Here is a 25,932-nt window from a genome sequence, read left to right on the forward strand (position 1 = left end):
GTGCTGGTGGGGTCCTGGCGCTGGAGGCGGCAACATAGAGACAGGAGGAGGCCATTCAGCCCCTCAAGCCTGTTCTGCCGTTCAATTGGATCATGGTTGATCTGCACCACAACTCCATTCACCCGCCTTTGCTCCAATACCCCACCCAACAAAAATCTAGCAAAAGGCTAACACATCGATCATTCAACGTAAGATTAAATTTCCCGCCTCTCATGACATGGTCTGGGTAATGAATTGCTGGACATCTAATGTTTAAAACGAAAAGCTGGAAATGTTACAAAATACAACGTGTGTGTAAATATAAATCATCCCTTGGTGTTTTGCACAACTCTTTACACCAACTTTGAGGAAGAACTAACAGTAAACCGGTCCTGACCCTTTAAATGGAGCAGCCTAAGTCCCAGTATCCGATGTCTACAGTACAGTGTTTCCGATTGCATTAACACCCAGTACCTGCATAACTCCCTCTTCTGGGATCCGGCCCAGGAAACATTCGGCATATTTGTTGGAAACGTGTTTGAGAAAGAAACGAAAGTTTCTAAATTATCTTTAAACGAATTTACCTAAATTTTACATGTGACACTTGATTTTTAAATCCACCCGTAGCTGCCAATCAACACGGGGCAAGTTTAAATGTTCGGAATGTTACTGCATTTATCCCGTCCCAACGTTCGTGGGGAGGGGGAGGGGTTATATTGCATTAATTTTAAGGAATTAATCCTCTGTAAATAAGATCATTCAACACAAAGTCGGTCCAAATATATCAGCACATCAGCGGAACCTGTAAGTTTATTGATACCTGGAAGCGCGATATGAGTCATCAAAATTTTTTTACCAAAAAAGAGATTTCTTTATACGATGGATAAGCGATTATTGGCGCTATTTTCAGAGATGCAAATTCCTTCTAGTTGCTCAGATTGCTTCGTAGAAAGTCAGATATGGTGGAGTCACGGAACCCTGAGCTCTCAGTAACTTTTTTTTGATCCATTGGACATGTTGCATAGACTGTAACTCCGTCCATAAATAAAACACATCAACAGTCAGCCTTACCTGGTGTAAATTAATTATAACGGCGTAGATTCAGACCAGATGTCTGCATATTATACAATCGGTTACAAACTTAAAAAGTAACGGAGAACATCACGATCCGTTTCAGAGCCAATTTGTCCCGTGGAGAGATTGGAATTCTCGACCTCTCGTTCATTTCACGGGATTGTAGAGCTGTGGAAAAACCAATGGTCTTTATTTCCGATCAGCAGTCGCTCCCAATGAATGATCTTAAAGTGACCTGACACTACTTTCTCAGAGTGGCGAGAGTGTATTGATTATGAGATGTCCCGTAACACTCATTTACTGCCCTGTCCTGAACGAGATAGTTCCCTTCGAAGTAAATAGTTTAAGATACTTGGGCATCTATTAGGGTCTTAGTTAGAGCGAGCAATTCGTTTTAAAAATGAACGTTTCTGTGAAACGTTTAATACACTTTCTGTCGAACAATCGGTAACTATTCGATATTGTTCCTCACATCACTTTAATTTTATAACCTATTAACTGATGGTCCCACTAGCGAAGGAGCTGGGGACAAAGTTAAGACCACTGCTGGGTTAAGGGGGTGTTAGAGGGAGAAAACTATACTGGACTTCAACAGTGCGAATCGGTGCAGTGAAAAGTCTGGGGACTTTTTCTTACAAAGCTCACAAAGTGTTACCAAAAATTTACAAAAACGACCACCGCGCTAATCCCCCCACCCCATCGTCCGCTGTCTTGAGTGCTGGGATTCCGCTCCAAAAGAACTTTGGCGCCAGATCGCCATAGCTCATTGAGAAAAAAAAGAGTCACCACCCAGGAGCTTCTCATTCAAAAAAAAAAGGAGCCCTCCCGAGTAAACATCCTGCTGTATCCGGCGAAAGCTTGCGTTGTTGCAGCGCTGTTAATTAACACTATAATATTATTGAGCCGGTGCAGGGGCCTCTGGAGAGGATGGGGATCGAGCAGGATCTGTGTCGTTTTTGTAGTAAACAAAAGGCTTTGAAGGGGATTTGTGTGTGTGTGTGTGTGTGTGAGTGTGAGTGAGGAGGGGGGGGACAGAAACTGACGCGATCTTACACGTGAGGGGCTGGCCCTGTGCAACCACGTGGACCTCTCCCAGGCAAATATTTCAGTCATTTTTTAAGGTCGATTTTATTTGGAGGCGGTGCCACCGCGAACGTCCTGTGACATTTTCACAGTCTGACTCAACGGGGTTTGGGGGTAGAAGACAGACTTTCACAGCCCGCCATACCGTTTCATAACTCCCTGTTTCCGGCTAACACTTTTTTTTTGGCCTTTTGTTTTTTTTTTCTATCTCTTTTCAACAACCCGAGATCCGCTTACCATCTTTATTATTATTATTCTTGTTTTTTTTTGGAGGGGGGGGAAAGATAATTATTTTTAGAGCGCTGTGCTTTTATTTTCTCTCCCTACCCTTCTTTAAAAAAAAGAAAACCCCCTCCAAAAAAAAAATCACAATGAACAAGCTTTACATCGGAAACCTGAGTGAAAGCGTGACCGTGCCAGAGTTAGAAACTGTCTTCAACGACTGGAAGATTCCTTTTACTGGGCAATTTCTACTAAAAACTGGTTATGCCTTTGTAGACTGTCCAGATGAGAACTGGGCAATGAAAGCCATCGATACCTTATCCGGTAAGCGATTTCAACCAATATCGAAAATAGAAGGAAGAGTTGAACCCTACTTGAGAATGCCGATCACTCGATATTCTGTGTTCCTAACCAGTCCTACAAATGGCCTACTCCCACTCCACTCTGCGAATGGGGTTCTTGTTGATTTCTGACCAACACATTAATGATGCGAGATCCATAAAGCGTGGGATTATGATTATATATATATATATCTCAAATATATATATATAAAGATTGGAGGGGGGGAAAGACGCGCCAATCCCTCCTTTACGTGTGAGGGGGGGTTTTATATTTCTGGGAATCAGCAGGTTCTCTCCTCCTTCCTAGTCAATTACACTCAACACACGCGCCGTTTGACCAAAAAAAAACCCCAGGATCAATTTTCCATTCCGCACTTTAGATAAGAGATCGCGGTTTAGAAACATACAGTTGGTCTTTAGATCACATCTCTGGATCTACTGAGGGCTCTCGGTGGCTCCAACGCCTTTGGATCTGGGTGTCTCTTGGACAGAATGGTTCGATGCAAGCAAGTCCTTCCCCTTTGCTGATAGTAGGCCGTCATTTGCAAGCTCCGTAATAATACCACGTTTGCAGTTTTAATCCTGTATCTCGTTTGTTGACCCCATCCAGAGTCGGCAGCCCCGGTAACTATTACTACATTGCTCTGATTGCCCTAACACGAGGCTGCTCTAATTTAATGCCCGACGCCCCCCACCTCTCCGAACGATTCTTTAAATTTAATACTGAGCGTATGATGAGGGCACAAACTGTGCCGAGGTCGGCCATGCTGATTGTGAAAATACTACAGGACACAAAACGTGCAAATATCTAGCGAGAAGAAACATTCTAACCATAAAAGAATATATAACTTTAATATATGATATATGTATCTGTTTACATATGTGTAAGATGTGTAATGCAGCCAGTTTTACTATAAAGTTGCTCAATAACAAGACAATTATTTCTCAATATGTTTATTAAAAACACAGAGAGGTTTAAAAAACACGACCCCCCCCCCCACACAAACACTTAAAAGGACAGAAATAGACTCTCTCACTCCACCCTGTTAATAACAGGCGGTTCATTTCAACCGCTATGTGTGTGAGTGCAGAGTTGAAGGGGCTGAATCACAATGTCACTAAATTAAATATAATAAAATAAACAATTTGTTTACAGGTAAAGTGGAGCTCCATGGGAAACATATAGAAGTGGAACACTCGGTCCCGAAGAGGCAAAGGTAGCATCCATTTCAATGCCTGTTTTGTTTTTAATATTTACCTTTATCTGGAGAGTTGTGTAAAATGATTCGGTGACTTGTTTGTGGTTCTTGGTTGGAAGTGTGTTTGATTTTTTAAAAAAAAACTTTCGAAGTTGTTCAGCCTCTCTCAGCGATGTTATTTTTAAAAATGTGGGGTTATGTTTTGCTGCAAATTGATATCTACGTATTTTTTAATGAATTGTTTCCTCGACGTGTGACGTTATTGCAATGTTGAATTGAGATAAAAGAATGCAGTACTTGGAAGTAATCTGTGGCTGGAGTTGCAATGTGTTGTGGAGCAGGTTTAAAGCAGTGGGTGGGAAATAGGAGCAGTCTTAAGGAACGGGGTTTTAGTGATTTTTAGGTGTAAAATCTTTGTTTTCCTGCTCTGTTCTTTTAAAGCTCGCTTTTTTTGAGAATGGGGAGAGGGCGGATGGTTAGTGATGCCCCATTTTTCTCTCTCTCTCTCTTGTCTAAACCGCTCAAACAGATCACGTTTCAACCATTGAAACGTTGCTTTGGGTTCAAACCCCATTTGACTCAAAGCCGATTGCAGGAACGGCTCGACCGTTGAAAGGTTGCGGACAGGAGTTGGAGAAACTCTCAAAAATGCAGCCAGCGTTCCGAGTTTCAAATCCTTCGTCCCCGTGGCCGCTTTAAATCGATAAGGGACGCGCTGTATTGGAGCAGGAATCCCTTTTTGCATCAGTACTGTGCGAAAACGTTAGCATTTCATGCCCTTACCTTGCTCTCTGTGTGCAATGCTTTAACGAGTTTTGCTCGGTCTGATTATATCTTCCACAGCCCTTTCAAAACGCAATCTCGTCTCCCATTAACGAAGTTTGATTTAGTTCTCATTCAGAAACAATGTAAAACCTTTACCCAGTACCTTAAGGTGATGGCTATTAATGTGTGTGCCAGTCTGGAGCCTTGGGTGGGTTGCTGATATACCTGTTAAAGTGATTGCTTGTTCCTGCTTTAAACCATTTGGTGTGTGTTATTTTTTAAAATTAAAATGGTACTTGGTCAGTTACCTAGTAAACTGGATGATGCCTGTGGTAAAATGTCGAAAAATGCTGATTCAAAAAAAGCCAGAAAATAAGTTAAGCACTAGTTTAAAAACAATAACTTTGTATCAGTTCATGTGATTATCTACTGAAAATGATACAATGGGAAAAATAAATTACTGGTTCAGTTAAGGTGAAGCTATTGTTCGCCATGTTTATGTTAGTATTTTAATCAGGTAGATTTGTGCTTTGTAACCAATGTTAATTAATATTGTTAAATATAAACCAAACTGTTGTCTTTATTTTCAAAAGGGTTAAGATGAAGTTAGAATCTGCCAATTTGAAAGTTTTGAAAAATAGTTTACAATTCAGCAAAACAAAATGAAAATCAATTGCCTCAGATATAATGGTTAATAAAGACCTATGATCATGACTTTAAAAATCTAATTAAGAAAGTTTTTGTTTTGTTCTCTGTTGGTCAATCTGTTTCATTAGAAATAATAAGCAAACACTAAGTAAACTGTGTAGACTACCAACACATTTTTTTTGGACCAATTTAGTCAAAAACAAAAATCTCAACTCTTAAAATCCAATTCTCTGTTTGTAGTGAACTACCCAGCCTCCTCCCTGCTTTTCAAAAATATTCTAGTGTCTTTCAAGATACAAAATGGAAAAATTTTGCCTTTGAAATCTTAACATCCTGTTTTCCTGAAATACATGTAACTCTTTTTAAAAAGACACAGAACTAGAATTCTTTCAGTAGAAGTTTTACATGAAATCCCGAGGCTCCAAAATACAGTCTGTGTGGTAATGTTTATTTGGAGTTTTAGTCATGTTTTAATTGGAAAAATGGCTATAAAGTAGATCCATCTAATAATCCAAGTTAAAGTTAGAGCAAGAATTATGTTATCACTCAGTGAGGTATTTGTGCATAAGTGTTTGGTCCTATGATCTTGTTTGCTGAAATGAGAAATTGCTTAAATCCTGAACACAGAACAAAGGTCATTTTGTAAGAGATATAGTAAAATTACCTTTGTAGTGTTTGCTGTCAATCAGTCATTAGAAAAACTGATGTCTTCTTGTGTTTAATGGTAATATTTCTTACAGAAAACTAGGAACTGCCTATTGCTTCAAGTTTATTTCCCATTCAAAATGTTTTTTGTGTAACCAAATTAAAGTTGAAATTGTTTTATAATGTATACAAGAGTATATTTTTACACTGATCAAACAAATGATAATTTTCTAAAATTCAGCAATTACTTTTTAGGTTGGAGATAAGAGGGAATCTTTTTATTTGTACTGAGTGAATTATTTGTCCAGGATTTGACTATAAAAGATATTTGTGTTGAGTTGAATGTAGAACTATTTTGTTCAGTAAATAAACTGAGTTAAATGATAAAACCTTTTAACTTAAGGCAAATGTACTCCTGGTAACAGGTATAAAAAGTTAAATAGTTCATCACCCTCACATAGATACATGTGCCCTGCTTCATTTTGATAATCAAATTAACAAATAAAACCTCATTTAACTATTAATTCAAAATAAATATTGGAAAACTCAAGTGACAGTTTTCTCTTGGTGAAAAGAAACTTCAAATTGTAAAGATTAAAATGCTGCAATTTGAAATAAAGACTGAAATGGTGGAAATAACTATTGGCTTTCGAAAAAGGAAAAAGATCAGTTAACATTTTGGATAAAGAACCATTTCCCCTCCCCCCACCCCAGAAAATGCTAGAAACACACACGAGCTCTGTCAGCATCTGAAAAGAGAAGAGACAGGTTAATGCTGAGGGTGTCTGAAACATTAATCTGTCTATCCCCCTTTCAGATATAGATGTCCTGGCTGTGTCTCTCTTTAACTTAATTTTCCTATTTACATAAAGGTAGTCCTTTATTTCTTTAAATGAAAAGAAAATAATGTTACAAAATCAGTAACATTGTATAAATGAATCAGCTATTGAGATCTAGGAAAAAAAGCTAGTAAAGTTTAAAATAAATTCTCGGAAGAGTTAGGTTAAATTTTAAATATTTCACAAAATCCAAAAAATATTTTTATGGTTACAATACAACTTGTAGTAATCCAGCACAATTTATTCTAATGTCAGAAGTGGAAAAAATGTTCACCGATGTTTTACATTATGTACAAGTAGAGATGGCAGAAATATCTTATTAAGTAATGTATAGTTGATATAGTTCACATATCCTGAAATGCTTGTCACGGCTGGAATGCTTAAAACAAATTGTTATGAAGGAATTTTTGTTCTAGTTTTGAAATTTGGTGAAAAAATAAATGAGGGGCATGTGCCAGGAAAACATGTTAAATGAACCAATGGATTTGCTCAAATAAAATATAAGAAATTGGACTGTACATTTTACAATAGAGATGGTTGATGTCTTCATTTGTGATTACATTTAGCTTAAGAATTTTGAATTGTTTGATAAGGCACCATGATTAAAATAAATGGATTTTAAAAAATCTGTTTTAAAATTCCAGGATGTATAGACAGTTGCAATGTTGCAATTAACAAGAGGTGGGAAAGAATCAAAAATAATTATTTCTTAGATTTTCAAAAGTAATTTGAGAAAAGGGCTAGTTTGATAAAGGTTTCACAGTTTTACCCAGTGAGTCGCTGAGACAAACAGATCAGGAAGGTCTCGGATTCCATTCCTGATTTATGCTGAGTTGGCTGATCTCAGCTGGGATAGTGTTGGGGGTGGGTGAGTGGGGGTTTGGGGGTGGGTGCGGGTTTGGGGGTAGGGGGCTGCACACTTGGCCTTGGTATCCCTAGGTTACTGAGAGGAAAGTTGACTAGGATTCTCACTCCTGATTGCTGACCAGTAACTCCCGCCGGAAGGCTGAATGTGTGGACATTGGGTGAAAACAGGATTGGGTTATCTGTGGTGTTCCATGGGTGAATACCCTGCCACCATTCACAGGCAAGACTAACACACTGGTTACTTGGGTGAGGGACCGAATGGTACCCAGTGCCTATAGAACTAAGGAATCAAAGCCTAAAGAAAAGGAGGGTAAATATTGACAACCCCCCCCACCCCCACTGCAAAATGTTGTGTCAAAACCTTCGTTTAAAAAATGTTTAATTCATCATTTTGCGACAAGTTAGAGTTTGTATGTGACTTAAAAACTTTTTGCAGAATTTAGAAAATTTCTGTCATACTTCTCAGGAGTTTCGTAGAAACTTATTTCTTTTCAAATCATTCTTTGATAGTGGGATGTTTTGTAGATTTGTTGCACACAAAGCACACAGTGGGAGGGGTTGTTTGTGACTAAGAAGCTCTTGCCAAGACGTAGTAGTTTGCTGACTTTATGAATGGAGAGGATCCCCTATTGGCGTTATAAGCTGTGTGATTCAAACTTGTTTTTTTTTGTTTGAGGAGGGGGAGGGGATGATTTTACTGAATTTTCCTAATTTGCAAGATAGGTTATCTTCCTTCTTAAAAAAAAATAAAATTGTAAGATCCATTATTTAAAAAAAAATCTTTCTGCTAACTTGCCACACAAAATGGTGGAAGAAGCCTTTTCCCATTTCTGCATAGGTCATTATTGAGCAAAGCATGACCTTTGACCCAGACTGGAAGCGCATACCCTACACTGCTAAATGGATTCCAGAGCTGTGTTGCTGAAACCCCCTTCTCCCTTTCACTCAAAACCTGCAGAAAATTAATAATGTTACACATCTCTTAAAGACTGAAACAGGGGGGAAAAGAGAAGCTGTCTTTGAATCTGAAAAGGCCTTTGAAGTTTCCTTTTTCCATATGCACACTGGTGTGTCTTTTCTACCCCACCCCTCCCCCATCCCCTTTGTAATTTGCAGTTTCCCTCACGTGTGCACCCCCTCACCCTGAGGCCTTTTAAGTTCAATAAGTAGAGCATTCCTAATCTATATGCTCATCGCGCAAGAGGAGGTCAAGAGGTGGTGTCAGGACTGTCATAAAGTCTAATTGAGCCTAGTGGATCAATCGGGTTGGGGGGGGGGGGAAGGAAGACATTAGATTTGGTTAAAATTCTCCACATGGTCATCGTAATAAAGATACAAGTTTTTATCTTAGAGATAAAAACACTGCTAGTTGTGGATAAACCCACTGTTCAAATAGATTAACCTTTGAGCTATTGTTAAAGGAGATGGGGGTTGTGCAGCAGGACATTTTGTGAAGTCAGTAGAGTGTTCTGCTTCTTTGGTGGGGGGTGGGGTTAAGCAGAGGAAAGACAGAAAGCAAGAGAGATTTAATATCAACTTTGAAGGTGCATTACTAATTGGGAGGTCCATTCAGGTTCCTAGTTGTGAGACCACATAGCCAGCACAAACCCTCAGTTGTTCCAGTTCAGCCCCTGAATGCCTCAAGACAATTTCTTAGTTTTCAAGGCATTTCCAATTTAATTTCTTCAAATTAACGGGGAAGTTTAGTAAACCAGTCACATCAAATGTGAGGTAGATCTGGTTCACATTGTACAAGTTGGAGGCTCTTTTGAAATACTGCAGAAACAATTGGGAAAAAAAGAAAAGGGAAAATAATCGGTACAGATTGATGTGGGGTGAGCTGCAGGGATCATTCTTCGAACACTGAAAGCCCACTTAGAAGTTTACTGGTGGGCTGGACAGTTTCCTTTACTTTGCTCTTTGCAAAACTTTTCAGAAGCAGACAAACTCTTCAGACACATATCCGGGTTTGTTCATCACCTGGAATGTTTCTAGTTAAAGGGATTGTTTTCAGTCAGCCAGCCTTCCCTTTAAGGCTTCTAGACAGAAGGAAAATTGGAGATGGGGGGGGGGGGCGCGGAAATGCCCTGAACTTTTTACAACACTGATCAGAAATCTAGAGTCCAGAACTTCTGCCTCTCCCAACACAACACTTCAGTTGATGCGATTGGTAGGAATTCATCACTGGTTTACAGTGACTGAATAAGTCAAATTCTGTTCTTGTTACATGTGATTCTGGGATTCTTACCAGTGCTTTGGGGATCATATTCCACAATTCCATCCATTTTCCATGAAAGCTACAAACTAGTGGCCTTTTTAAAATTTAATTAGAAGCCTATACAATATTGTATTACAACAGCAACTCATATAAGCACCTTTATTTAATTTATTGGTACCAATGTACTACATGACTTCAACCAATACATTCAGTGTTGTAATTCACTGCAAATTGTTCTGATCAAAACCACCATCAGTGGCAGATCTGAACCCACCAGTACTTCACCCTAGTGTTATACAGCTCAAAATGCTCCCTTTAGTCACAACCCACATTTGAAGGTACAGAATTTATTATTTGTCACAGTTCAATTGGGCACAGTATGAAAACTCCCCATTGGCCATCACTGCACTGTACTACAGTCTTGATGACATTACCAAATCACACACAAACCCAGAATAGGATCTTAATAACTAAAACTCTGAAACCCATTGAAAACCCCTTTAAGAAAATTCATCACTCCAAAGACATTTAAATTGTAAGAAACTGACCCTTTGTGTAAAAGGCTGAAACATTTTCTACTGTTAAACATTTAAAAAAAATTATGAACAATGCCTGAGATACCTCTGTGGAAACTGTATGAAGAGTTTTTTTTAAGAGTATAACTGAGGAAAATGGCAAAGGGAACAACAATTTTCTCTTTTTTTTCAATAAAGGGGTAGCCATTATGTTCCAGGTCAGACTTCAGAAAGCTGACACCACAATGGATTCCTTTTTATTTTATAGAGTGTAGAGGATACTCCTGGTAGTATGCTTTTGAGAACATCACCATGCACTGGTACAGGGCTGGAAGTATATGGGCTTCAAGTGTACATTGCTTTCTTTTCTGATACTTCTTCATCTTTTACACTACTGTAACTGCACTTAGAGTGCCCAATGTATATTAATAACAAATAAAAAATACTTCTATATATATTGGTTGCACAGTCACCTCCTGGATCCTGATTTGAATCCAGCCCAGGCTTTATCGGATGAAACTTCTCACCCTTTTGATTGCAAGGAATGTTACATGAGTTTGGGTAATCTCAATACAGTTTTTCAATGGGGAAGATGTTCAGCTAAAAGCAACACACAAGCTGCCACTAAACAAGAGAGGTGTGTAAAATGGTCTTGAAGGAAGTGGCTTTCTGAAGCTGGGGATCTGGATGTTGCTGGGATAGAGTGAGCTTTGCCCTTTCATTTGATAAAAATGGTCAGATTGTGGCCTCAAACGGGGTCTAAATGATGAAGCAGTATGTTGCTCTTTTCTCTTTTCTATCCAACCTGTGCAATACTTGCCCTGGGACAGATTGATGCTGAGAATGGGTGCAAACAGTGGAAAGTGTTCCATTCCCAACCACTAAAACATCATGATGATTATAAAATGATACAGGGTATGATGATAAGGGTTGGAGCAATTTTAAGAAAATAATTGAATTGAGGAGTTAGGATGATGTCTAGAGCAGAATGGCAAAGCTGGAACAATTTTACATGTGAATCCTGAGATTATAATTGCAATCAGGCCCAAAATCAAAGAGTTTTATAATAGGCACAACAATGTTATATATAGCTGTACTTTATATAGCTATGTTATGGTACAGATAGTTTCCTTGTAGAAATGTGTTAAATTGTTGGTTCTTTGGTGTGCTGATCCTTGCTATATTATGTCGTGGTTGATATATCAGTGCTGTGTTATTGGTTGCAGTGTCATGTTGTATCCAGCAATGTTGCTATATTGTATCAAGCAGTTGTGATTGTATCTAAAAGTACTGCAAAATTGTATGTAACAAAGTTGCTATTTTGCAACTAACAGTGTTGCTATATTGTTTCTAACAATATTGTCATTTTGTACATAACAGTGTTGCAATTTTACATCTAACAGTGGTACAATTTTGTATTTCTCAGTGTTACAATATTGTATTTCTGTGTTACAATTTTGTATTTCTTAGTGTTGTAATTTTGTACATAACAGTGTTGCCATTTTGTATCGAACAGTGTTGCCATTTTGTATCGAACAGTGTTGCCATTTTGTATCGAACAGTGTTGCCATTTTGTATCGAACAGTGTTGCCATTTTGTATCGAACAGTGTTGCCATTTTGTATCGAACAGTGTTGCCATTTTGTATCGAACAGTGTTGCCATTTTGTATCGAACAGTGTTGCCATTTTGTATCGAACAGTGTTGCCATTTTGTATCGAACAGTGTTGCCATTTTGTATCGAGCAGTGTTGCCATTTTGTATCGAGCAGTGTTGCCATTTTGTATCGAGCAGTGTTGCCATTTTGTATCGAACAGTGTTGCCATTTTGTATCTAACAGCGTTGCCATATTGTATTTATCACCATTGCTATTTTGTAGCTCAGTGTTGCTTTATTGTATCTAACAGTTGCAATTTTGTATCTAGCCATGTTGCAATATTAGGCCAGAATTTGCTGTCAAAGTAAGAGTGAGGCTAATGGTGCTTGCCGTTAGTTATGCGCAAATGCTACAGCAACTTCAAGCAAGGGCAGATGGATGGTTAAATGTGGAAATCCAAAAGTTGCTGTCCGAGATGCGCCGCTGTACCATTAGCTTTGCTAACATGGCATCTTGCTGCCTGCCAGACCATTGAAATGCATTGAATGGTGAGAAGTTGCTGTATTTGCATGGTAGATACAAACTAAACTCAACACAGAAAGTTAAGTCTTGTCCATTTCAGTTTAAGTACCTTTTAACAATGTGATAAGTGTTAATTACTGCCAGTCAACCTCTCTGACACTGGAAATGAACTATTACAAGTGTGGCGTCTCATTTCTTCAGGTTCTAATTGTTGGAGATTTTGAAAATGTCAGATTTTAAATTAAAGCATTTTTAAAAACTTTTCCTTTCTGTCTCTTTTTATCTTTCTTTTAATCTAATCTTTCTTTCCCTCTTTTTATCTCTCTTTCTGTACCTGATTTGACATTGATTTCACCCATTCTAACATACACTTCCTTCTCAGTCCTTGCGCTGTTAATTTCACAATCCTTTAATCTGATTGGTTAAGGTGATACACAGTTGCTTGCCCTGTTCTCTCAGGTCCCAGATGCCTGGTTCCCTTGTTGCACCGTTATCTGCTTGTAATTTCAGCAAATTGCCACACAAAAATTTTTTAAAACCTAAACGTGCAAGGGCAAGTGCAGCTAATGCCAAATGCTGTTAGATGCCCTGCCACAGCAAATTATGGCCAATTATATCTAAGAGTGTTGCACTTTTAGATCTTACAGTGTTGCACTTTTAGATCTTACAGTGTTGCACTTTTAGATCTTACAGTGTTGCACTTTTAGATCTTACAGTGTTGCACTTTTAGATCTTAGTGTTGCACTTTTGTATCTAACAGTGTTGCACTTTTGTATCTAACAATGTTGCTGTTTTCTATCATAGTGTTGCACTTTTCTATCGGACAGTGTTACAATTTTGTATCTGTTACAATTTTGTATCTATGTTTGTTACAATTTTGTATCTAACCATTCCAATTTTGTATCTACAATTGTTGCTATTTTGTATCTACAATTGTTGCTATTTTGTATCTAATAGTGTTGCTATTTTGCATCTATGATTGTTGCTATTTTGTATATACCATTGTTGCTAATTTGTATCTAACAATGTTGCAGTTTTTTTATCATAGTGTTGCACTTTTCTATCTAACAGTGTTGCACTTTTCTATCTAACAGTGTTGCACTTTTCTATCTAACAGTGTTGCACTTTTCTATCTAACAGTGTTGCACTTTTCTATCTAACAGTGTTGCACTTTTCTATCTAACAGTGTTGCATTTTTGTATCTATGATTGTTACAATTTTATATCTAACTGTTCCAATTTTGCACCTACGATTGTTGCTATTTTGCACCTACGATTGTTGCTATTTTGCACCTACGATTGTTGCTATTTTGCATCTATGATTGTTACGGTTTTGTATCTAACAGTGTTACGGTTTTGTATCTAACAGTGTTACGGTTTTGTATCTAACAGTGTTACGGTTTTGCATCTGACTGTTACAGTTTTGTATCTGACAGTGTTACGGTTTTGTATCTGACAGTGTTACGGTTTTGTATTTGACAGTGTTGCTGTTTTGTATCTAACAGGGTTAGAACTTTGTATCTAACACTGTTGCCATTTTGTATCTAACAGTGTTGCCATTTTGTATCTAACAGCATTGCCATTTTGTATTTATCACCATTGCTATTTTGTAGCTCAGTGTTGCTTTATTGTATCTAACAATGTTGTAATTTGAATCTAACAGTTACAATTTTGTATCTAGCCGTGTTGCAATATTAGGCCAGAATTTGCTGTCAAAGTAAGAGTGAGGCTAATGGTGTTTGCCGTTATTTATGCGCAAATGCTACAGCAACTTCAAGCAAGGGCAGATGGATGGTTAAATGTGGAAATCCAAAAGTTGCTGTCCGAGATGCGCCGCTGTACCATTAGCTTTGCTAACATGGCATCTTGCTGCCTGCCAGACCATTGAAATGCATTGAATGGTGAGAAGTTGCTGTATTTGCATGGTAGATACAAACTAAACTCAACACAGAAAGTTAAGTCTTGTCCATTTCAGTTTAAGTACCCTTTTAACAATGTGATAAGTGTTAATTCTGCCAGTCAACCTCTCTGACACTGGAAATGAACTATTACAAGTGTGGCATCTCATTTCTTCAGGTTCTAATTGTTGGAGATTTTGAAAATGTCAGATTTTAAATTAAAGCATTTTTAAAAACTTTTAGTTTCTGTCTCTTTTTATCTTTCTTTTAATCTAATCTTTCTTTCCCTCTTTTTATCTCTCTTTCTGTACCTGATTTGACATTGATTTCACCCATTCTAACATACACTTCCTTCTCAGTCCTTGCGCTGTTAATTTCACAATCCTTTAATCTGATTGGTTAAGGTGATACACAGTTGCTTGCCCTGTTCTCTCAGGTCCCAGATGCCTGGTTCCCTTGTTGCACCGTTATCTGCTTGTAATTTCAGCAAATTGCCACACAAAATTTTTTTAAAACCTAAACGTGCAAGGGCAAGTGCAGCTAATGCCAAATGCTGTTAGATGCCCTGCCACAGCAAATTATGGCCAATTATATCTAAGAGTGTTGCACTTTTAGATCTTACAGTGTTGCACTTTTAGATCTTACAGTGTTGCACTTTTAGATCTTACAGTGTTGCACTTTTAGATCTTACAGTGTTGCACTTTTAGATCTTAGTGTTGCACTTTTGTATCTAACAGTGTTGCACTTTTGTATCTAACAATGTTGCTGTTTTCTATCATAGTGTTGCACTTTTCTATCTGACAGTGTTGCACTTTTGCATCTAACAGTGTTACAATTTTGTATCTGTTACAGTTTTGTATCTATGTTTGTTACAATTTTGTATCTAACCATTCCAATTTTGTATCTACAATTGTTGCTATTTTGTATCTAATAGTGTTGCTATTTTGCATCTATGATTGTTGCTATTTTGTATATACCATTGTTGCTAATTAGTATCTAACAATGTTGCAGTTTTTTTTATCATAGTGTTGCACTTTTGTATCTAACAGTGTTGCACTTTTGTATCTAACAGTGTTGCACTTTTGTATCTAACAGTGTTGCACTTTTGTATCTAACAGTGTTGCACTTTTGTATCTAACAGTGTTGCACTTTTGTATCTAACAGTGTTGCACTTTTGTATCTAACAGTATTGCACTTTTGTATCTAAGATTGTTACAATTTTATATCTAACTGTTCCAATTTTACATCTACAATTGTTGCTGTTTTACATCTATGATTGTTGCTATTTTGTATCTAGCAGTGTTGCACTTTTGTATCTAACAGTGTTGCACTTTTGTATCTAACAGTGTTGCACTTTTGTATCTAACAGTGTTGCACTTTTGTATCTAAGATTGTTACAATTTTATATCTAACTGTTCCAATTTTGCATCTACAATTGTTGCTGTTTTACATCTATGATTGTTGCTATTTTGTATCTAGCAGTGTTACAATTTTGTATCTAGCAGTGTAACAATTTTGTATCTAACAGTGTTATGGTTTTGTATCTGACAGTGTTACGGTTTTGTATCTGACAGTGTTACGGTTTTGTATCTGACAGTGTTGCTGTTTTGTATCTAACAGGGTTAGAACTTTGTATCTAACAATGTTGCTGTTTTGTATGTAACAGTGTTGCTGTTTTGTATGTAACAGTGTTGCTGTTTTGTATGTAACAGTGTTGCTGTTTTGTATGTAACAGTGTTGCTGTTTTGTAGCTAACAGTGTTGCTGTTTTGTAGCTAACAGTGTTGCTGTTTTGTAGCTAACAGTGTTGCTGTTTTGTATCTAACAGTGTTGCTGTTTTGTATCTAACAGTGTTGCTGTTTTGTATCTAATAGTGTTAGAACTTTGTATCTAACAGTCTTGCTATTTTGTATCTAACAGTCTTGCTATTTTGTATCTAACAGTCTTGCTATTTTGTATCTAACAGTCTTGCTATTTTGTATCTAACAGTCTTGCTATTTTGTATCTAACAGTGTTGCTATTTTGTATCTAACAGTCTTGCTATTTTGTATCTAACAGTGTTGCTATTTTGTATCTAACAGTGTTGCTATTTTGTAAATAACAGTGTTGCTATATTGCAGCTAACAGTGTTGCTATATTGCAGCTAACACTGTTGCTATTATTGTAGCTAACAATGTTGCAATTTTGTATCCAACAGTGTTACAATTTTGTATGCAACAGTGTTACAAAGTGCATCTAATGGTTACAATTTTGTATCTATGATTGTTACAAATTTATATCTAACTGTTCCAAATTTGTATCTATGATTGTTGCTACTTTGTATCGAACAATGTTGCTGTTTTGTATAATAATGTTGCACTTGTGTATCTAACAGTGTTTTAACTTTTGTATCTAACAGTGTTGCACTTTTGTATCTAACTGTTATAATTTTGTATCTATGATTGTTGCTATTTTGTATCTAACAGTGTTGCTATTTTGCATCTACGATTGTTGCTATTTTGTATCTAACAGTCTTGCTATTTTGTATCTAACAGTGTTGCTATTTTGTATCTAACAGTCTTGCTATTTTGTATCTAACAGTGTTGCTGTTTTGTATCTAACAGTGTTGCTGTTTTGTATCTAACAGTGTTGCTGTTTTGTATCTAATAGTGTTAGAACTTTGTATCTAACAGTCTTGCTATTTTGTATCTAACAGTCTTGCTATTTTGTATCTAACAGTCTTGCTATTTTGTATCTAACAGTCTTGCTATTTTGTATCTAACAGTCTTGCTATTTTGTATCTAACAGTGTTGCTATTTTGTATCTAACAGTCTTGCTATTTTGTATCTAACAGTGTTGCTATTTTGTATCTAACAGTGTTGCTATTTTGTAAATAACAGTGTTGCTATATTGCAGCTAACAGTGTTGCTATATTGCAGCTAACACTGTTGCTATTATTGTAGCTAACAATGTTGCAATTTTGTATCCAACAGTGTTACAATTTTGTATGCAACAGTGTTACAAAGTGCATCTAATGGTTACAATTTTGTATCTATGATTGTTACAAATTTATATCTAACTGTTCCAAATTTGTATCTATGATTGTTGCTACTTTGTATCGAACAATGTTGCTGTTTTGTATAATAATGTTGCACTTGTGTATCTAACAGTGTTTTAACTTTTGTATCTAACAGTGTTGCACTTTTGTATCTAACTGTTATAATTTTGTATCTATGATTGTTGCTATTTTGTATCTAACAGTGTTGCTATTTTGCATCTACGATTGTTGCTATTTTGTATCTAACAGTCTTGCTATTTTGTATCTAACAGTGTTGCTATTTTGTATCTAACAGTCTTGCTATTTTGTATCTAACAGTGTTGCTATTTTGTATCTAACAGTGTTGCTATTTTGTATCTAACAGTGTTGCTATATTGCAGCTAACAGTGTTGCTATATTGCAGCTAACACTGTTGCTATTATTGTAGCTAACAATGTTGCAATTTTGTATCCAACAGTGTTACAATTTTGTATGCAACAGTGTTACAAAGTGCATCTAATGGTTACAATTTTGTATCTATGATTGTTACAAATTTATATCTAACTGTTCCAAATTTGTATCTATGATTGTTGCTACTTTGTATCGAACAATGTTGCTGTTTTGTATAATAATGTTGCACTTGTGTATCTAACAGTGTTTTAACTTTTGTATCTAACAGTGTTGCACTTTTGTATCTAACTGTTATAATTTTGTATCTATGATTGTTGCTATTTTGTATCTAACAGTGTTGCTATTTTGCATCTACGATTGTTGCTATTTTGTATCTAACAGTGTTGCTATTTTGTATCTAACAATGTTGCTATTTTGTATCTAACAATGTTGCTATTTTGTATCTAACAATGTTGCTATTTTGTATTTAACAGTGTTGCTATTTTGTATCTAACAGTGTTACAGTCTTGTATCTAACAGAGTTGCTGTTTTGTATCTAACAGTGTTGATATTTTGCATCTAACATTGTTAGAACTTTGTATTTTGCTATTTTGTATGGAACAGTTTTGCTGTTTTGTATCTAACAGTGTTTCTATTTTGTCACTATCAGTGTTATAATTTTGTATATCTCGGTGTTGCTAAATTGTATCTAGCAGTGTTGCTAAATTGTATCTAGCAGTGTTGCTATTTTGTATCTAGCAGTGTTGCTATTTTGTATTTAACAGTGTTGCTATTTTGTATCTTACAGTATTACTGTTTTGTATCCAACAGTGTTATGATACTGTATCCACCAATGTTACAATTTTGTATCTAACAGTGTTGCTGCATTGTATCTCACAGTTTTGCAAAATTGTTGCTAATTTGTATCAAACAATGTTATCATTTTGTACCTAGGAGTGTTGATATACTGTTTCTAACAGTATTGCTTTTTATTTCTAACAGTATTGCTATATTATTTCTAACAGTGTTGCAAAATTGTATCTAACAAATTTGTTATATTGCAGTCTTGCTCTTTTTTACCCTGTAGTGTTGCTATATGGTATCTTGAAATGTTGATATGGTTTATTATGTCGTCTTGCTCTATTGTATCTAACAGTGTTGCTGTATTGTATCTAGGAGCAGTTGTTTCATGGTATCTAGGTGTTTTGTTAACACTATCTAATAATGTTACTATATTGACATAGATTTTCCAACTGTTGTTATTCTAACACATGTTAACCAGTTACTGCTGATATTAAGTAACATCAACTAGCAAATCTGGGCTGTTGTATTTAGCAGTGTTCCTGTATTATGGTAAATTTTATGAATTGTGATGGAGAGAAAATCCCGTGGGTCACTGTGACCCTTGCAGCTGAATTTGCAATTTATGCTCATGGAGCCAAAATCACAACATCAGGAACATAGATTCATAAAATAACCCATCTTGTATTTCACAATTTGGCTATATTGTATCTGGTAGTTAAAAACAGAAAGTGATGGAAATACACAGCAGGTCAGTCAGCATCTTTTATTGGTATGTAACCTTTTTATCAGAGATGAAGGGGTACTCAGTCGAATGTTATAAATTGCCTTTTCTGTTTACAGGTGCTGACTCAGTGACCTGCTGTGTATTTCCAACATTTCTATCTTATTTCAGGTTTCCAGCATTCAGTTATTTATTTTCAGTGTATATACATTGCTTTGTATCCAGCAGTGTTATATTGTCAATAGAAGTTTGTTATACTTGAATTTAACAGTTATATGATTCTTATAGCAATGTTGCAGTTTTTCTAATAGTGCTGCTACATTGTATCAAACAGTCATAGAATCATAGAATGATACAGCAATGAAAAAGGCCATTCGGCCCTTTGTGCCTGTGCCGAATCTTTGAAAGAGCTATCCAATTAGTCCCATTCCCCTGCTCTTTCCCCATAGCCCTGCAAATTTTTCCCCTTCAAGTATTTATCCAATTCCCCATTGAAAGTTGCTATTAAATCCTTTTCAGGCAGTTCATGCCAGATCATAACTACTCGCTGCATAAAATTTTTGTCCTCACATCGCCTCTGGTTCTTTTGCCAATTACCTTAATTGCTATATTGTAGCTAGGAGTGTTGCTGTATTGTAGCTAGGAGTGTTGCTGTATTGTAGCTAGGAGTGTTGCTGTATTGTAGCTAGGAGTGTTGCTGTATTGTAGCTAGGAGTGTTGCTGTATTGTAGCTAGGAGTGTTGCTGTATTGTAGCTAGGAGTGTTGCTGTATTGTATCCAGGTGTGTTGCTGTATTGTGTCTAGGAGTGTTGTTATATCGTATCCAGGAACGTTGCTAAATCGTATCCAGGGGTGTTGCTATGTTGTATCCAGGAGTGTTGCTATGTTGTATCCAGGAGTGTTGCTATATTTTATCCAGGAGTGTTGCTATATTGTATCCAGGAGTGTTGCTATATTGTATCCAGCAGCATTGCTATATTGTTTTTAAAACGTTTGCTATACCTTGAATTTAAGCTATGACTTTTCTAGTAACATTGTAGTCTTTCTAATTGTGTTGCTACATTGTATCAGTCATAGAATCATAGAATGATATAGCACAGAAGAAGGCCATTCGGCCCATCATGTCTTTGCCCGCTTTTTGGAAGAGCTATCCAATTAGTCCCACTCCACTGCTCTTTCTCCCATAGCCCTGCAAATTTTTCCCCTTCAAGTTGCTATTGAATCTGCTTCCACTGCCCTTTCAGGCAGTTCATTCCAGATCATAACTACTCGCTGCATAATTTTTTTTGTCCTCATATCGCCTCTGGTTCTTTTGCCAATTACCTTAATTGCTGTATTGTAGCCAGAAGTGTTGCTATATTGTATCTCCGAGTATTGCTATATTGTATCTCCGAGAGTTGCTATATTGTATCTCCGAGTGTTGCTATATTGTATCTCCGAGTGTTGCTATATTGTATCTCCGAGTGTTGCTATATTGTGTCTCCGAGTGTTGCTATATTGTATCTCCGAGAGTTGCTATATTGTATCTCCGAGTGTTGCTATATTGTATCTCCGAGTGTTGCTATATTGTGTCTCCGAGTGTTGCCGTATTGTATCTCCGAGTGTTGCTATATTGTGTCTCCGAGTGTTGCCGTATTGTATCTCCGAGTGTTGCTATATTGTGTCTCCGAGTGTTGCTATATTGTATCTCCGAGTGTTGCTACATTGTATCTCCGAGTGTCGCTACATTGTATCTCCGAGTGTCACCGTATTGTATCTCCGAGTGTTGCCATATTGTATCTCCGAGTGTTGCCATATTGTATCTCCGAGTGTTGCCGTATTGTATCTCCGAGTGTTGCCGTATTGTATCCATGAGTGTTGCCGTATTGTATCCATGAGTGTTGCCGTATTGTATCTCCGAGTGTTGCCGTATTGTATCTCCGAGTGTTGCCGTATTGTATCTCCGAGTGTTGCCGTATTGTATCCATGAGTGTTGCCGTATTGTATCCATGAGTGTTGCCGTATTGTATCCATGAGTGTTGCCGTATTGTATCCATGAGTGTTGCCGTATTGTGTCCATGAGTGTTGCTGTATTGTATCCATGAGTGTTGCCGTATTGTATCCATGAGTGTTGCCGTATTGTGTCCATGAGTGTTGCTGTATTGTATCCATGAGTGTTGCTATATTGTATCCATAAGTCTTGCTATAATGTATCCAGGATTGTTGCTATAATGTATCCAGGATTGTTGCTATATTGTATCCAGGATTGTTGCTATATTGTAGCCAGGATTGTTGCTATATTGTATCCAGGAATGTTGTTGCTATATTGTATCCAGTAGTGTTGCTATATTGTGTCCAGGCGTGTTGCTATATTGTATTCAGGAGTGTTGCTATATTGTATTCAGGAGTGTTGCTATATTGTATTCAGGAGTGTTGCTATATTGTATTCAGGAGTGTTGCTATATTGTATTCAGGAGTGTTGCTATATTGTACTGCTACATTGTACTTAGGCGTGTTGCTGTATTGTATCTAACAGTGTTGCTATATTCTATTGAGGAGTGTTGTAATATCATAGTAGGTTATAGCACAGAAGGAGGCCATTTGGCCTGTCATGCCTGTGCCGGCTCTTTGAAAGAGCTATCCAATTGGTCCCACTCCTCTGCTCTTTCCCCATTGCACTTGAATTTTTTTCCCTTCAAGTATTTATCCAATTCCCTTTTGAAAGTTATTATTGAATCTGCTTCCACCGCCCTTTCAGGCAGTGAATTCCAGATCATTACAACTCGCTGCATAACTAAAATGTTTCCTCATGTTGCCTCTGGTTCTTTTGCCAATTACCTTACATCTGTGTCCTCTGATTACCAACCCTTCTGCCACTGGAAACAGTTTCTCCTTATTTACCCTATCAAAACCGTTCATGATTTTGACCACCTCTATCAAATCTTCTCTTAACATCCTCTGTTCTAAGGAGAACAACCCCAGCTTCTCCAGTCTCTCCACATAACTGAAGTCCCTCATTGAATCATAGAATAATAGAAACACAGAAGGAGGCCATTAGCCCATCGTTTCTGTGCTGGCCAAAAAAGAGCCATCCAGCCTAATCCCACTTTCCAGCTCTTGGTCCGTAGCCTTGTAGGTTACGGCAATTTAAGTGCATATCCAAGTACTTTTTAAATGTGTTGAGGGTTTCTGCCTCTACCACCCTTTCAGTCGGTGAGTTCCAGACCCCCACCACCCTCTGGGTGCAAAAAATTGTCCTCAACTCCCCTCTAATCATAAGAACATAAGAAATAGGAGCAGGAGTAGGCCAATCGGCCCCTTGAGCCTGCTCCGCCATTCAATAAGATCATGGCTGATCTGATCCTAACCTCAAATTTAAATTCATGTCCAATTTCCTGCCCGCTCCCCATAACCCCTAAATCCTTCTACCAATTACTTTAAATCTATGCCCCCTCATTATTGACCTCTCTGCTAAGGGAAATAGGTCCTTCCTATCCACTCTATCTAGGCCCCATATAATTTTATACACCTCAACTAAATCTCCCCATAGCCTCCTCTGTTCCAAAGAAAACAACCCCAGCCTATCCAATCTTTCCTCATAGCTAAAATTCTCCAGTCCTGGTAACATCCTTGTAAATCTCCTCAGTGCCTTCTCTAGTGCAATCAGATCTTTCCTGTAATGTGGTGACCAGAACTGTATGCAGTACTTTAGCTGTGGCCTAACTAGTGATTTATGCATTTCTAGCATAACCTCCTTGCTCTTATATTCTATGCCTTGGCTGAAAAATCCCATATGCTTTCTTAATCACCATATCTACCTGTCCTGCTACCTTCAGGGGTCTGTGAACATGCACTCCAAGGTCTCTCTGTTCCTCTACACTTGATATCTTCCTGCAGCATACAGCTTTCTTCCCGACTATCAACCACACGACCAATTTTGTATCATCTGCAAACTTCTTAATCCCCTTACATTTAAATCTAAATAATTAATATACTACAAAAAGCAAGGGACTTAGTACTGATCCTTGCAGGACCCCACTGGAAACAGCCTTCCAGTCACAAAAACACCCATTGACCATTACCCTTTGCTTCCTGCCACTGAGCCAATTTTGGATCCAACTTGCCACTTTCCCTTAGATCCCATGGGCTTTTACTTTTCTGACCAGGCTGGGACCTTGTCAAAAGCCTTGCTAAAATCCATGTAGACTACATCAAGCATGCTATCCTCATCTTCCTTCCTTGTTACCTTCTCAAAAATTCAATCAAGTTAGTCAGACACGACCTTCCCTTAACAAATCCATGCTGACTGTCCTTGATTAATCCGTTCCTTTCTAATTGACAATTAATACTATCCCTCAGAATTTTTTCTAATAACTTACCCACAACTGAGGTTAGGCTGACTGGCCTCTAATTAATCGGTCTATCCCTTTCTCCCTTTTTAAACAATGGTACAATGTTAGCAGTCCTCCAATCCTCCGGCAGCACACCTGTAGCCAGAGAGGATCAGAAAATGATGGTCAGAGCCTCCGCCATTTTCTCCCTTGCTTCTGTTAGCAGCCTGGGACAGATTTCATCCGGGCCTGGTGATTTATCTAATTTTAAAGATGCTAAACACCTTAATACTTCCTCTCTAACTATGTTTATTCCATCCAATATTTCACACTCCTCCTCCCTAACTACAATGTCTGCATCGTCCCCTTTTTTTGTGAAGACAGATGCAAAGTATTCATTAAGAACCATACCCACATCTTCCGCCTCCACACACAGTTTACCTTTTTGGTCTCTAATAGGCCCTACTCTTTCCTTAGTTATCCTCTTGCTCTTTATGTATTTAATAAAACATCTTGGGATTTCCTTGATTTTATTTGCCAGTATTTTTTGATGCCCTCTCTTTGCTTTCCTAATTTCCTTTTTAATTTCACCCCTGCACTTTCTAGACTCCTCTAGGCTTTCTGCAGTATTGAGCTCTTGGTATCTGACATAAGCTTCCTTTTTTTGCCTTACCCTACCCTGTATGCTCCTTGACATCCAGGGGGCTCTAGATTTAGGAGTCCTACCTTTTTTCTTTGTGGGAACATATTTGCTCTGAACCCTCACTATCTCCTCCTTGAATGTCTCCCACTGCTCTGAAACTGATTTACCTTCACGTAGCTGTTTCCAGTCCACTTTTACTAAATCACATCTTAGCTTAGTAAAATTGGCCTTTCCCCAATTGAGAACTTTTACTCCTGGTCTATCTTTGTCCTTTTCCATAACTATGCTAAATCTAACTGAATTATGATAACCAAAATGCTCTCCAACTGATGACCCTTCCACCTACCCAGCTTCATTCCCTAAAAGTAAGTCCAGAACTGCCCCCTGTCTTATTGGGCTTTCTACGTACTGGCTAAAAAAGTTCTCCTGAATGCATTTTAAGAATTCTGCACCCTCTTTACCTTTTACACTGATTTTATCTCAGTTACTATTAGGGTAGTTGAAATCCCCTACTATTACTGCCCTATTGTTTTTGCACTTCTCAGAAATTTGCCTATATATTGTCCCTGGTACCATTCTAGTAAATATCTTCTGCACCCTCTCTAAGGCCTTGACAAACTTCCTAAAGTGTAGTTCCTAGAATTAAACACAATACTCTGGCTGAGGCCTAACCAGTGCTTTATAAAGGTTTAGCATAACTTCCTTGCTTTTGTACTCGATACCTCTATTAACAAAAATCAGAATCCCATCCTTGTATCTAGGAGTGTTGCTGTATTGTTTCCCAGTGATGTTGCTGTTTTGTATCTTGCAGTGTTGCTGTTTTGTATCTAGCCATCTTCCGTCTCAGTATTTTGTAGCAAGCAATATTGTTTTACAGTTTCAGCCAGTGTTCCTATATTGTATCTAGTAGTGTTGTTATATTGTTTCTAGCAGTGTTATGCTGTATATAGTAATGTTCCTATATTGTATCTAGCAGTGTTCCTATATTGTATGAAGCAGTGTTGTTATATTGTATCAACCACTGTTCCTATATTGTACAGTGGCAGAGTTGTAATATTGTATTAACCAGTGTTCCTACATTGTAGGTAATAGTGCTATGTTGTATCTAGCAGTGTTCCGATACTACATGTAGCAGTGTTGTAGTTTTTTTTATTCATTCATGGGATGTGGGCGTCACTGGCAAGGCCAGCAATTAATGCCCATTCCTAATTGCCCTTGAGAAGGTGGTGGTGAGCCGCCTTCTTGAACTGCTGCAGTTCATGTGGTGAAGGTTCTCCCACAGTGTTGTTAGGTAGGGAGTTCCAGGATTTTGACCCAGCGATGATGAAGGAATGGCGATATATTTCCAAGTCGGGATGGTGTGTGACTTGGAGGGGAACTTGTAGGTGGTGTTGTGCCCATGTGCCCACTGCCCTTGTCCTTTTAGGTGGTAGAAGTCGCGGGTTTGGGAGGTTGAAGAAGCCTAGGCGAGTTGCTGCAGTGCGTCCTGTGGATGGTACACATTGCAGCCATGGTGCACCGGTGGTGCAGGGAGTGAATGTTTAGGGTGGTGGGGAGCCAATCAAGTGGGCTGCTTTGTCCTGGATGGTGTCGAGCTTCTTGAATGTTGTTGGAGCTGCACTCATCCAGCCAAGTGGAGA

The 25,932-nt window shown here is 37.8% G+C and overlaps 1 protein-coding gene across 4 annotated transcripts in view; it reads left to right on the plus strand.

Moving 5' to 3' along the window:
* The first annotated feature begins 2,507 nt into the window (after nt 1-2,507).
* The window catches only part of igf2bp1 (insulin-like growth factor 2 mRNA binding protein 1), a 136,030-nt gene continuing 112,605 nt past the window's right edge, over nt 2,508-25,932 (plus strand). For all 4 annotated transcript variants that reach the window (XM_067969189.1, XM_067969191.1, XM_067969190.1 and 1 more), the window contains exons 1-2: nt 2,508-2,682; nt 3,856-3,916. In XM_067969189.1, coding sequence (XP_067825290.1) covers nt 2,508-2,682; nt 3,856-3,916 — 236 coding nt within the window. The remainder of the gene's footprint in view (nt 2,683-3,855; nt 3,917-25,932) is intronic.

Source organism: Heptranchias perlo, chromosome 30 (assembly GCF_035084215.1).
Source record: "Heptranchias perlo isolate sHepPer1 chromosome 30, sHepPer1.hap1, whole genome shotgun sequence".
In the NCBI taxonomy this organism is placed as follows: domain Eukaryota; kingdom Metazoa; phylum Chordata; class Chondrichthyes; order Hexanchiformes; family Hexanchidae; genus Heptranchias; species Heptranchias perlo.